General features: G+C 35.5%; 1 protein-coding gene across 7 annotated transcripts in view; it reads left to right on the top strand.

The window, feature by feature from the left end:
- Positions 1–12963, top strand: part of SWT1 (SWT1 RNA endoribonuclease homolog) — a 91807-nt gene that overhangs the window by 45643 nt on the left and 33201 nt on the right. For all 7 annotated transcript variants that reach the window (XM_027083011.1, XM_027083012.1, XM_027083015.1 and 4 more), the window contains one exon: positions 778–909. In XM_027083011.1, the coding sequence (XP_026938812.1) occupies positions 778–909 (132 nt within the window). The remainder of the gene's footprint in view (positions 1–777; positions 910–12963) is intronic.

The following is a 12963-nucleotide window of genomic DNA, read 5'->3' as shown; positions in this document are numbered from 1 at the left end:
CACCCTAATCCAGAATGACCTCATTTTAACTTAACTAATTACAAAGATCCTGTTTTAAATAAGGCCACATTCTGAGGTTGTGGGTGAACATGAATTTTGGGGGGACACTGTTCAGCCCATACAGTATATGTTTTGATTTTTTATATGGTTGTTATTATTTGAGTACATTTTGTATACCTTAATTTTTCTGTTTCATAGATGGCATAAGCATCATTTTAATAGTTGTTTGGTCTTTCATCAGGTGGCTAATTTACTATTTATTAACACTTTTTTTAATTGTTGAACATTTAGGTGATTACTAATTGTTACCCAGTTATGAATAATTATTAATATGTGATAGATTTCTAAAATTGGAATTACCAGAGTAAAGTGTATGAACACTTATAACATCCAGTTTCAGCAAACTCTAAATCTGATGTCTGATTTTTTTTCTTCATCCTTATGTACAGGAGTACTGTCAGTACTTACGTACTGACTTGAATATAAATTGATATTATTACTTCCCTTCCATCTCTTATGGTCTCTTAGAGTGAAACATTATTCATATAGCTTTTACAGTATTACTTTAGATTAGACCTGTATAGTTGTTGACCCATATCTTTTGCATGAATGGTAGCCTGGACATTCACAAGTTAGTCTTTTATTTCTAATTTAAATAGATTAGCATTATGAGAGAGGAGTTTTAAATATTACCTAATTTTATACACTAGAAATCGAAATACTTGAATTACACTAAATATGCATGTGTACCTACGAGCATTTTTTTCTCTATTTTAGCATGGATGTGTTTCAAAGATTGGGCTCAAATTCAGCTCTGATGTCTTCAAAAATAGCATCATTTGAAGAAGCATTTGTGTATCTTCAAAAGTTAATGGAAGCTGTTAAGGTTATTCTTGAAGGAATTCAGAGGTAAATACTAACTAATTTTAAAGTTTATTACTTTCATCTTTCTTTTAGGTTTATCAGCTTTTTCAGAGTTGCTGGGAGTCTTCCAGCAAGTTTTATAAACTAATGGCTTTTAGATTTAACTTCTTTCCCTCCCTTGCAAAGAATCCCTGTTTCTAATTTGGACCACACGAATGTTTCCACTTTTTTCCTTTCTAGGAAAAAATAGACCAGATTATAAGCTTCATAAGGAACTTTATTTTCTTTATTGCATAACTATAGCTACAAGAACAGTGCCTGACACATAATGGGCACTCAGTAATTACTTGTTGAATGAAAAATATGTGTTAAGGTAATTATCACTGCCCTTTAAAAACAAATATATGTTAATGTTTGTAAACATGATTGATTTCATCCAATCCAGTCTCACAGTACCACAAACTGAAAAAGTTTGAGAAGCAACCTAGTTTTATGATGCTTTGAGACTTAATACATACGTGATTATTTTAAATATTTGTGACGTATATAGAAAACATAGTTCCAGAAAGGTATAGAATGGACCATACCACCTGTGTAGTGTGAAGTCAGATGTTTTCTTTTGTGGCACTGAAGAAGAATACTAAACTTAATCTTGCAATTTTTTTCTTTATATACCAAAGTTGCTTGACCTGAATTGGCATGCAGCTTGCTGACAGAAGAATACTGTTCTTTATAAATTAAAAAAACAAAATCAAAACTGATTTGATTTTAGCATGTCCAAGTTTTAAAAACTTGGATTTTTGAAACAATAGAAGCTTTTGGTTTTGTTTTCATTTCTCTTTACGGGTTTTTGGAAACTTCATCTCGTTGTTAATGCACAAAGCATTTGTACCTCTTTTTGGATCACTTGGCTAATATGATTCTTAGAATAAAAAATTACCAAAGCTTTTTGCCACTCTTAAGTTACTAATGAATTGAAGATGTAACAGATCCCAAGACAAGTTAAGTATCATCTCTAAGTGCATGTAGTCTCTTCTTTTATTTAAGGCAATATTAAACAAGAGTAGCTCTATGAAGAAGAAATAATTCAGTTCTGATGTTAGCTATGTAAAAGCTGTTGCGCATGCATGCTACATTGCATAAAAGCCATGCTTGACACATTACCTTTTCTACAGAAAGTAGGGATATGAGTCTGAATTCAATTACTCAACAAATGTTTATTGAGCACTGCCTGTGCTTGGTATCATGCTAGCTCTGGGGAATCAAAGATAAATGAGATGCAAACTCTGACTCCAATGAGCTTGTAGAAATAGTGCAGTCACATTGAAACAGATAATTGCAATAAAGAGTTATTGATATTTTAATAGGATTACAGGCAGTGGAGCCAGGGAGAGTCTGGGAAAAGATGAGACTGGATCGAGGTTGGAGGGGAATGACTTACAGGCTGCATAAAGCAGTTTCCACTTTATCCTGTAGGCTAGTATTTCACACATCCAGAGCTGTCAATTATGTGCCTTGACAGAAGTGTTTCTGGTCCAAAAACTTCAGAAATATTGCATATTATATTACCCACTCAGAAAATCACTTTACATCCATTAATAGCTTTTATAGACTTTGCTGTAGAGAAAGCTTCTTAATTTTAGAAGCTTTAAACATATTGTTCCCTCGACCCCACCCCAGAGATTCTGATGGAATTGGTCTGAGGGTGTGCCTAGCTGTCAGGATTTTAAAAATTTCTCCAGGTGATTCTAATGTGTAGGCAGTGTTGAGAACCACTAGCCATTATGCTTAACCAGGTGTTCTCAGAGTGTGGGCACAGAACTAGCATCATCATCACCACCTGGAACTTGTTAAAAATGCAAATTCTCAAACTCTACCAGACCTCCTGAATCAGAAACTCAGGGTAGGGCCTTGCAGTCTGTGTCCTCCAGGTGATTCTGTGCAGGCTAAAGGCTGAGCACCATGGGCCTAAGTGGTGCTCAGCCCTGGTGGCCAATTCTAATCATCTGGGAACTTAAAAAAAAAAAAGAGAGAACAATGGCTGGGTGCTGCCTTAAACCTATTCAATCTGATTCTCTGGGGGTGGGACCTGGGTGTATGCATTTTTATAAACTCCCCTGGTGAGTCTCATGTGGAGTCATGGTTGAGAAAGTATAGCATGTACTGCTTTCATAAACTGTATCTAAGGAAGTAAATACTTGAATTTTAAGGCTGATTCAGTTTTGTTAATCTTCCCTGTAAGTGTTCATACCTCCAGGAATAAGAAAATGTTAGTTGTTCTGCTACTTTTTATAATGTGACCTGGAGTAAATTGTCTTGAGCCTCAGTCTTCATCTATAAAAGAGGCATAATAATGCCTTCTCAGAGCTTTTCATAAAGTTATTGTGCTTTGAAAGTCGGGTGTTGGTATAACTAACCAAACCAGCGATTCTCGGCTTATTTGTTGGGGAAGATAAGAGTTCTAGATCTTATCCCAGATTTACTGAAATCACAGTATCTGTAGGTATTTTGTAGAGGAGGGAAGTTGTATTTTTAACAGGCTTTCCAAGAGATTTATATGCAGTTGGTGGGGGACCACAGTTAAAGAAATTAATCCAACCTACTGTAATAAATATAGTAGAACCTCTTGAGTTACCAGCAGAGGGCATTATGATTAAAAAGTTTGCCCATTTAAGCAATCAATGGAAGTTTGCCCATTTAAGCAATCAATGGAAACTACTAAAATTGCATTTTTTTTAAACCTTCAAACAGTGGACATTTGAAAAAAATATAGTAAAAGTTAATATATATTGTTTTGTCAAGTGAATATGTGGTCTTAAAATCCTTTAAAAAACAGTCATGTTGGGGCTTCCCTGGTGGCGCAGTGGTTGAGAGTCTGCCTGCTGATGCAGGGGACACAGGTTCGTGCCCCGGTCTGGGAGGATCCCACATGCCACGGAGTGGCTGGGCCCGTGAGCCATGGCCGCTGAGCCTGCGCGTCCGGAGCCTGTGATCCGCAACGGGAGAGGCCACAACAGTGAGAGGCCCGCGTACCACAAAAAAAACCCAGTCATGTTAAAGTAAGTTCAGTTAAAAAATTGGAGGTTGGCTAACTATGAGTGGATTTTTAAACGTTGAAAAATACACTCAAATTTGTAGTGACTACAAATTCATTAGTATTTTGGACGCTTACTAAAATGAAATAGTTTCATTTAGTTTTGAGATGCATGCTCAGTGAATATATGTCAACTCTATTTCTTTTTATTATAGCAGATGATTTATAGTGTTACATTAGGAATCAATAATAGATGACCTGTTAACTGGGTCCTTCAGTTAAAGAAGTGAATGAAAATGTGTTTGTTGAACTAAGAGTTTGGGCTTCTAGTTCAGATCTTTCCCATTGTAGCTGACTTCAGGCATGTCATCTACCCTCTCTAAGCTACAGTTTCTTTCCTTAGTAAGTGAGAATACTCATCTCTTCTTCACATGATGTGTATGAAGATACTTTTTAAACTGTAACATATTTACAAGCGTTAGTCTTTATTTTCTCTTTAAAGCTGATATGTTAAATTTGAAATGTTTAAAAGTGTGTTATTGCAATTTTAATAGGGGTCTAAACATGATTGCCATAAGTTAAGATTGAAAATATTGATGTAACAGTTGTTCACACAGTTATACAATTAGGAACAGAATACCTAATTTGGTAAAAGTTGAAAATGGGATGGGAATATTGCTGATTTCTATACTTTCTGCACACTTTCTTCTTGGGTAGGAGAGTGAACTTATTTGCTATTGGTTTAGAGATTGCTTCTCTCTTATTTTTCCTTTTATACATATACAGGATTAATTTGAACACTTTTGTTAATGGTTTTCTTATCTAAACACTAGTGAACTAGTCAGTACTCTTTCCATGTAAACAAAAGTGCTTTAAGATTTATTTTTTAGGGCAGTACAATCTAGTCTCATATTATACTTCAGTGAACTTATGTCTAGATTGATCAAGTTACTCTCAAGATCACAAAAACCTTTTGTTTAGTATATAAAGATTATAAAGCTTCATTTGGAGTGAAAAATTAATCGGAGAGTCCTATGGCAAATTCTAAAACTAAGAAAACTTCTACTTGTACATTAATCAAAAAACATTAAATGTCTTGTGCTTAGATTGACATATCTACAAAGTTAACTAAACAGGTCATGTAATCCAAATCTGAGGCATACTATAAATGTGTGCAGCTTCAACCTGAAAGATAATACTCACAACAGCCATGAATGTATGTTTTTGTTGTCTGTGAAGTAGATGATGAGCTGCCTGGTTTAGAAGCAGAGGAGAGGAAAGGGGAAGAGTGAGGGTAGGAAATTGCAGTCTGCCTACGTTTTATAATCATGTTTGTGTGTTTCACCTTTATAAAATAAGATTGAAATTATTAAAAAGAAAAAAAACGCAAATTGTAGCATTTGAATCCAAAACTATAACTAGACCATGCTTAAGTGTGTATATTCATTTTATCACTTGGTTTAATATGTAAAACTTTGTATTTCTGTGTCAATTTCATGAACTCTAGATTTCCAGCTCAAGTAGCCTAAGATGAAGTGGTTAAAATCATGTTTTCTCAATTTCATATTTTGAATCTTATGGGGGAGTTATCAGTAACTTGGCACATTTTTTGGGGGAGGGAGCTTTTTTTATATGAGGGGATATCTCAAGTTGAATTAATTAATTTTTATCTCTTAAGCTAGATGATTTTTTTCTCTAGCTGTCATATTTGGTTTGATTATTTTAAAATGTAGACTGAGTGCTAAATGGTGCCTTGGACACAGTCATATTCTGAGTGGACATTCATTTGTGATCATAGTACATGATTGTGGAAAATGAGACTTCTGCTTGAATTTAGGAAAGGAAGATGATTAATTTTTGTCATCTTCAGATGCTTTTAGTAATCTTCAAAACCTTTGTAACCTCTGTTACATTTCTGTGGCTTTGGTTTGAAATACCTTATAGAGCTGGTTTTCTAAAACAAAACAATTATAATCACGAAACTGGGGATTTTTACGTGTGTGTGTGTTATTTACATACATAAATTCTTATTAAGTCTCACAAGAATTTCCCTATTACTCTCTTACCCCATTTTAACATAAGAACGAAACATATACTGGTATAACCATACATAATTCCTGGGAAAAGGACTCCTACAATCACAGCAGTTTTTTATATCTACTAATGAATTAGTAGCTTCAAAGAGTGTGGAGTTCGCATTTGAGAGAATATTAACTTAATATTGTATGTTTTGATAGCTGACCTCTTGAGATTTTAGAAAGGTTATTTAGGGAAGGTCATCCTTTGGTTGACACAAAGATAACACTCTTTAGGCTGTTTTATAGATGAAGTTAATTGTTGAAACAAAAGTTTTTATGAAAGATGTAGAAAATAAAGACGTTAAAATTAGTGGTTTTTTAGCATCTTGACTCATTGCAGTGTGCAAGATGTTCCGCCGTTGATAAAAAATTTTCCTTGTCTAGGTTAGAGAGGTTTATCCATGTTTAGGTCTGACCTACTTTCTTTGAGGCTTGGCCTTTCTACCCTTAGATAATTAGACTTCACCTTCCCTCCCCCATTAGGGTTTCCACAGATGTCACTGCATCTCTTTATCAGATTTTTCATATACCCCATGTCCTGTATATCAGTCACTATGTTGAATAAGAGAAAATAATACAACCTTTTATTTTAAAATGAAAAGATTTAGTTGCTTCACCCTCCATGCCATCGTTTTAGACCTTTTTCATAATTTATTTCATAATCAGCTCCCTAAGACTTTGACCACTTTTAGGGCAGGAACTTTGCTTACTTTTCTTCATTTTACTTTTCTATACCTAGATTTATACCTGTATGACGCATAGCAGATGGTTAAAAAAAAAAAAAAGCAGGGGAGGTGTGTTGAATGGTTGAATGAGTCTTTTATAGTATATCTGGTGGTGGACAACTTCTTGTAGGGCTGAATGCTGCTAATAGTACTACATTATGACATTAGATCAATAGGTAATATAGAGGTTCCAAAAAAGATACAGAAGAGAGAAGCGCAAGCTATGAAAGGATAAAGAATAAGAAAATCAGGAGCGGGCTTCTCTGGTGGCGCAGTGGTTGAGAGTCCGCCTGCCGATGCAGGGGACACGGGTTCATGCCCCGGTCCGGGAAGATCCCACATGCCGCTGAGCGGCTGGGCCCATGAGCCGTGGCCGCTGAGCCTGCGTGTCCGGAGCCTGTGCTCCGCAATGGGAGAGGAAGAAGAAAGACTGGAACAAAGAGATTGAGGAGATAAAAAAGGTATTTGTGTCTAGAGCAGATGATGGAGCCTCCAGTAATTTGCCCAAATGGCTCTTGTGGTCCCATGTTATCCTTAATTGTTTAATTCTGATCTCTCTATATCAACTATCTAAATTAGGGTTAGTAGAAGGAAAGATGAGATGTAATGGAAGTGATTGAGACTTAAGGAATATAAGCAGGTGTTTCTTATATAAGACATATAATGTATATAAAATATAGACAATAAAAGCTTTTTATGGTATCTATATTACAGTTTGATAAACACAGCTTTAACATAACATTTATATCAAATGTATGTAATACATAATAAAATTTGTATTAAATTAGCTGACAAAATATTAGGCATCCACATATTAATCTGACTGAATTATCCAACACAGCTGATATTTTTTTAACATTCCTCTTTAATGCTACTGAATGTAATAGATCACACATGACTTACGTTTTAGAATAACTAGATTTCACTTTATACATTTGAAGCTCTTATCTATGCTTCCTAGCATTTGTAATTCAAGAATAGGAAATAAGGACCTTTATTTTTATCCTAAATGTCAGCGTTGTGAGGACCTTTATTTTTATCCTAAATATCTGCGTTCTGATGCCAGTTATTCCTGCTACCCCTAAAGCATTTCTAAGTGTTGGTGTTCTTTTGTTTTAGTCAGTAAAATCCAGTTTTGGTGATGGAGTTAAATATTTCCCATCATAAACTTCTTGATCACACCAGAATCAAATAATCAAATATAAATGAAGATTACTTCTTGAAAATAACAAATATTTTACTTTGTTTATAGAGTTGTTTTTATTTAAAATCAATACTTGAAAATGTTTCTTTTTTAGCTGATTATTTCTGCCTAATGATTTATTGATCTGATAATTTAACTAAAATTCCCTGCTATCCCTGCTATTAAGTCACCCTAAGAAATTCTAAAACTACCAAACACTACATTTTTCAGAGAAGCAGATGGGATGAATGACTGACTAAATCAGTGGGGTTAGACATCAGTAAAATAAATGAAATGGGGTGGGGGGATCAAAGGTGCTCAACAAGGGCTCTATCATAATAATTTTAACTTAAATAATAAGTATATAATAAATACATGGATAAAGCCAGATGATCAGTTCTAATTCCTTCTTACAGAGTAGTTGTACAAAAGGTTTAACATTAGAGTGTACCCTAGACTCTAGGATTAGTCTCATGTATTTTGAGAAATATCTTCTTGTGCCTCTAAAGAACTTTTAACACTGTAGTAGACCAACCATCTGCCCATAGTGAGAAGTGATGCAATCAATGTTCTCAAGGCTGTTTCTAGTAATATAAAAGGTTGAGTCCAACTCAGGACAATGTTTTCTCCCTAGAAGATAACTCAGTAAACATTTATTATACATCAGAAACCCCTGGAATTATGTTACATTTTGATGGTCCAATCCTTGTCAATAAGGCATAATAAACCTTCAAGAATCAACATATACTTAACCATTAGTAATAATGTAACTGGAACTATAAGTTGTAGATTTTCCAATTAATGTTTCTTTTTTGCTAACATTAAGATTATGTTTTGACAGCACAAAGCTATATATTTTCCCCAACTTGATTGTTGAGCTAAGACAAATAAGTAAAATCATCAAAAGTATATTTTTATATTAAAGATAGTAATTTATGCAGATTTTATTTAAACTCTTGAGAACGTAGATGAAAAAGTGTGAGTACTTTTGTACAGCATTGGAGTGTAAGGTAGTATAAAGAATGTATCAGTCTTCTTTAAAAGGATTTGTATCCACTTACTAGGGTGACTCTATCCTAGAAAAAGTGAAATACTCAGACCTTTTGGGGGGTTACTAGATACTGACTCTGAGTTAATACTAATCTCCGGGGACCTAAAATTTCACTGTAGTTGGAGAAATGATCAGGGAAACAGATCTACCTTGATTAATAAGCAGTGACTACTGGTTTGTTTGGAAACTTGGAAAAAACAGAATTTGAGGATTGGTGACAGGAAGTCTAGAGGAGAGATGTGTGGATGGGCATCTTGTAATGGGCACATGTGTCCCATGTGAATACTCATCAAAGACTACCCACTGCAGTGGAGACTCTCAGTAGTCAAATGGACAAGATCAGCTGTCCTGCGGATGTCAGTCACCCTCTTCCCCTAGCCACCCCAGTGTTTGGTCAGTGATCTCATATGCAAAGGGACAATAAATAGCAGCCTGGATAACATGAGCTCAGACGTGGGACTTCCCCTTAGAAGGCTGCTCCGGATGCTACCACTGCTGAAAGCCCAAACTGCCAACAGCTGAGGTAAATGCTAAGCAGTCTATAAGGCACCATTCCCTAGGGTACCATCAAGCCACTAGTGGCAGTGATTCAGACCCCTTCCATCATGAAGGGGGCAGTGATTTGTCCTCACTGGAATAGACACCTCTTTTAAATATGGAATTAACTTCTCTTACTGCAGTGCTTCTATCAGCAACTCCATCTGTCGATTTAAGGGATTTGTTGGTTACTGTCTTGATAACCCATACAGCTAAAAAACTAATTTTATAGCAAAAGAAGTACAACTATGGTTACATGGAATTTGCTGGCTTTATCATATACTAATCTAAGGAACTGGCTTGGTAAAACAGACTTATTTTCCATACCAGCTGTAACCTATGAAGTTAGGGTGCTGTCCTAGATAATGCTGTATATGATGCTGTTTCTCCCTTAGTCAGAATGTAGATCCAAGAATCAAGGGAAGTGGTAGTGGTTTCTCTACAATTAAACCAAGTAACTTCTGTTAACAAGTACTGTTTCAGTCATTGCTGAGTCAGGAAAACAGAAGCCACTCTAGGTATTTAAAACAAAATTTAATATACAAACTTAATTTCAGTGCTATTGGAAGGACTGGAAGAGCAAAGGGGAGAAAGTGGTAATATCTGGAGGGGCAAAAAAGAGGAGGGTTTTTAATGAATTTTGAAATTTTCTGTATCTTGGTGCCCCCTGTACCATAAGAGCACGATATTACATGATTACTGTACTTATTTTTAAAAAGTCAACAGTTCCTCTAGATTGCTTGGAAATAGTTGTAAACAATTACAAGAAGTGGATGTGATCCTATAAAATATTTTGTGTATAGAAGTAGAAACATTCTTCAGTCTAGTGTTCCATTCAGTTAAGGTGTAATTGTTATGCTTCCTTTACATATATAGGCTTAGGACCTAATGTACAAGCAACCATCTGTTCTCAAACAAAACAAAGAAAATCCAACTTATTTTCAGAACCTTTAATCAGGAATTAATTTTCTTTCATAAATGTGTAAATTTTCAAAGAAGGTACAGAAATTTTATTATAACCTGAGCCAATGCATTTTTCATACCTATGTGTTTTCAACTTTCCATTGAAAAGTCACTTAAAATAGAACTCCATGTTCAGAAATTTAACTGCCAGTTCTTCAACTTAGATACCTCTGTGACAGAATGACTATGTAGGAAGGGGCCATTGTTTATACACCTACTCCTTATGGATTTCTACACTCCATCTCAGGTCTATGTCTTACCTGGGCTCAGGGGTGATTGGCTCCTGCTGCCACGATCATATCTGTCTACCACCAACAGAGGTACTAATTTCTCTTCTCATGCTGAGATATGGAAAATATTCTCTCTTAGTTCAACTAAGATACCATAGGACTTTATAGAAGGAACCTTCACTAAAAGGCTAATGAATATATGACTAAGCAAAAGGAAAAAAAATAGACAAAAGGAGTTCAGCAATTCCTCGTGCTGAACCAATCAAATGATTAGCTGCAGAAGAAATTTCATACTTTGCAGTTTATGTAGTTGATGGTTTTTTCCCTTACCTCAGTCCTCATGTTCTGGGTCACCTATTGCTAAATCCCAGAACTTACTAGCTTAAAACAATAGCGGTCAATTATTTATTTTCTCTAATGGTTCCAGGGCTTGACTGGACACATGTGGGTAGTTCTCACTTGAGAACTACTCTTGTGTGGTTGTGGTCAGATGGTGTCTGGAGTCATCTCAAAGGCTGGCTGGCGCTGGCTGTCGGCTAGAACACAAACATGTAGCATCTCCATGTAGCCTGGGCTTCCTCATAGACTGAAGGCTGGTTTCCAAGATCGTCCCAAAATAACAGGTGGAAGCTCTATTGCTTGTAATGACATTGCCTTTCTGACTGAAAGTGTTATTTTGCTTTCATTCTTGATTGATACTTAACTGTGTGTAGATTGTAGGTTGACAGTTATTTTCCCTAGGCACTTTTAAAAAAATATTTATTTATTTATTTGGCTATGCCAGGTCTTAGTTGTGGCACGCGAGATCATTTTAGTTGCGGCATACAGGGTCTAGTTCCCTGACCAGGGATTGAACCCGGGCCCCCTGCATTGGAAATGTGGAGTCTTAGCCATTGGACCACCAGGGAAGTCCCTCCCTAGACACTTTGAAGATGTAATTTCATTATCTTATATCTTCCTGGAAATGAGTAGTCAGCTGTCAGCATACTGCTTTTTTCTTAGCTGGTAGTCTGTCTCTCCTCCCACCCCCGTCCCACCCTGGAATGCTTTCAAGATTTTCTTCTGTAACGTTTATGTTTGGTAATTTTATCACAAGATGTCTAGTATAGGTTTTGTTTTATTTATCTTTCTTGAGATGTGGTGTGTTTTCTTCAATCTGAAGACTCACATCTTTAACTCTGGAAATCCTCAATTATTATCTCTTCAATTATTCTCCCCCTCATTCTCCGTAATTCTCTTGTTTTGGAATTCCTATTGCTGACTCTCCTCATTCTGTCAGCCGTATCTCTTGACTCCTTTTTTCCATCTCTTTTATCCCTCTGTGCTGTATTCTGAATAATTCTTCAAATTTATTTTCTGATTCATTAATTATTTTTACCAATTTTTAATAATTTTATTTAATCATTAAAAATATATAATGCCTTCACATTGCTTAAAAATAATTCATTAGGTGAAAAAGAATATACAGTGAGTGAAAATTCTTCTTTCCATGTCTTTTACCTCAGTTAGCTCATTATCTTCAAGGACAATCAAAATTAATTAGTGTAGACTCTCTCTTGTCTATACTTTTGCTTATGCTACCTGTTTTAAAGTGAGACTAGCCTGTAAGCTCTATAAGGACAAGAACTCTTTGTTTCGGTTTTTGATATAGCCCCACCTCACCCAGGAGTTAATGTATACTGAGTAATCAATTAGTACAGAAATAAAGAGAAAGAAACTGCCTGGTCACCTGGATCTTAACACCATGATTTCATAGTTTTGGAAGAGTTCATCCTCAAATTTGTAAGTTTAGGAATTTTATTTTACCAGTTTACTGAAAACTTACCAGACTCAACAGTAACCAAATTTAGAAGCAAGCTGATATATCAGAATGCCCATTTATTTATTTACATTGAAATCAGTAACTGCCAGCTGAACTGAAATATTTATAAATTAAGTGACTCCTAGAGGAAAGTTTACGCTGCAAACTAGATTACTACCAAGTTTTCTTGCTGACTGCTGGGGATGTTGACCTCAAGCTAAAGTAATCTCTTTTCTTCTCTGGAATTTTATTTGCCAAATAGTCAGCCTTTCCCCTACACAGGGATATTCTTTTTCTTTAATTCCCTTTTCTAAGCTCTGTGCAAACTACTACTTTTTGTCAGTTGTGTCAACTAATAGTTATCTGAAAATGTCAAAACACAACTGGTCGGATTTCAGTGTTATTTACATTGCTTAAATTACATTCCTATTTCCCTAAGGTGCTATCTTGATGACTGATTAGAATTGGCTGATTACTAAGGTCTATCAGCAGCATGT

This window comes from Aethalodelphis obliquidens, unplaced genomic scaffold (assembly GCF_003676395.1).
Source record: "Aethalodelphis obliquidens isolate GAN/ISIS:26980383/991018 unplaced genomic scaffold, ASM367639v1 scaffold48, whole genome shotgun sequence".
Classification (NCBI taxonomy): domain Eukaryota; kingdom Metazoa; phylum Chordata; class Mammalia; order Artiodactyla; family Delphinidae; genus Aethalodelphis; species Aethalodelphis obliquidens.
Note: the sequence above shows the minus strand (reverse complement) of the source record. Positions and strands in the feature narration are given on the sequence as shown.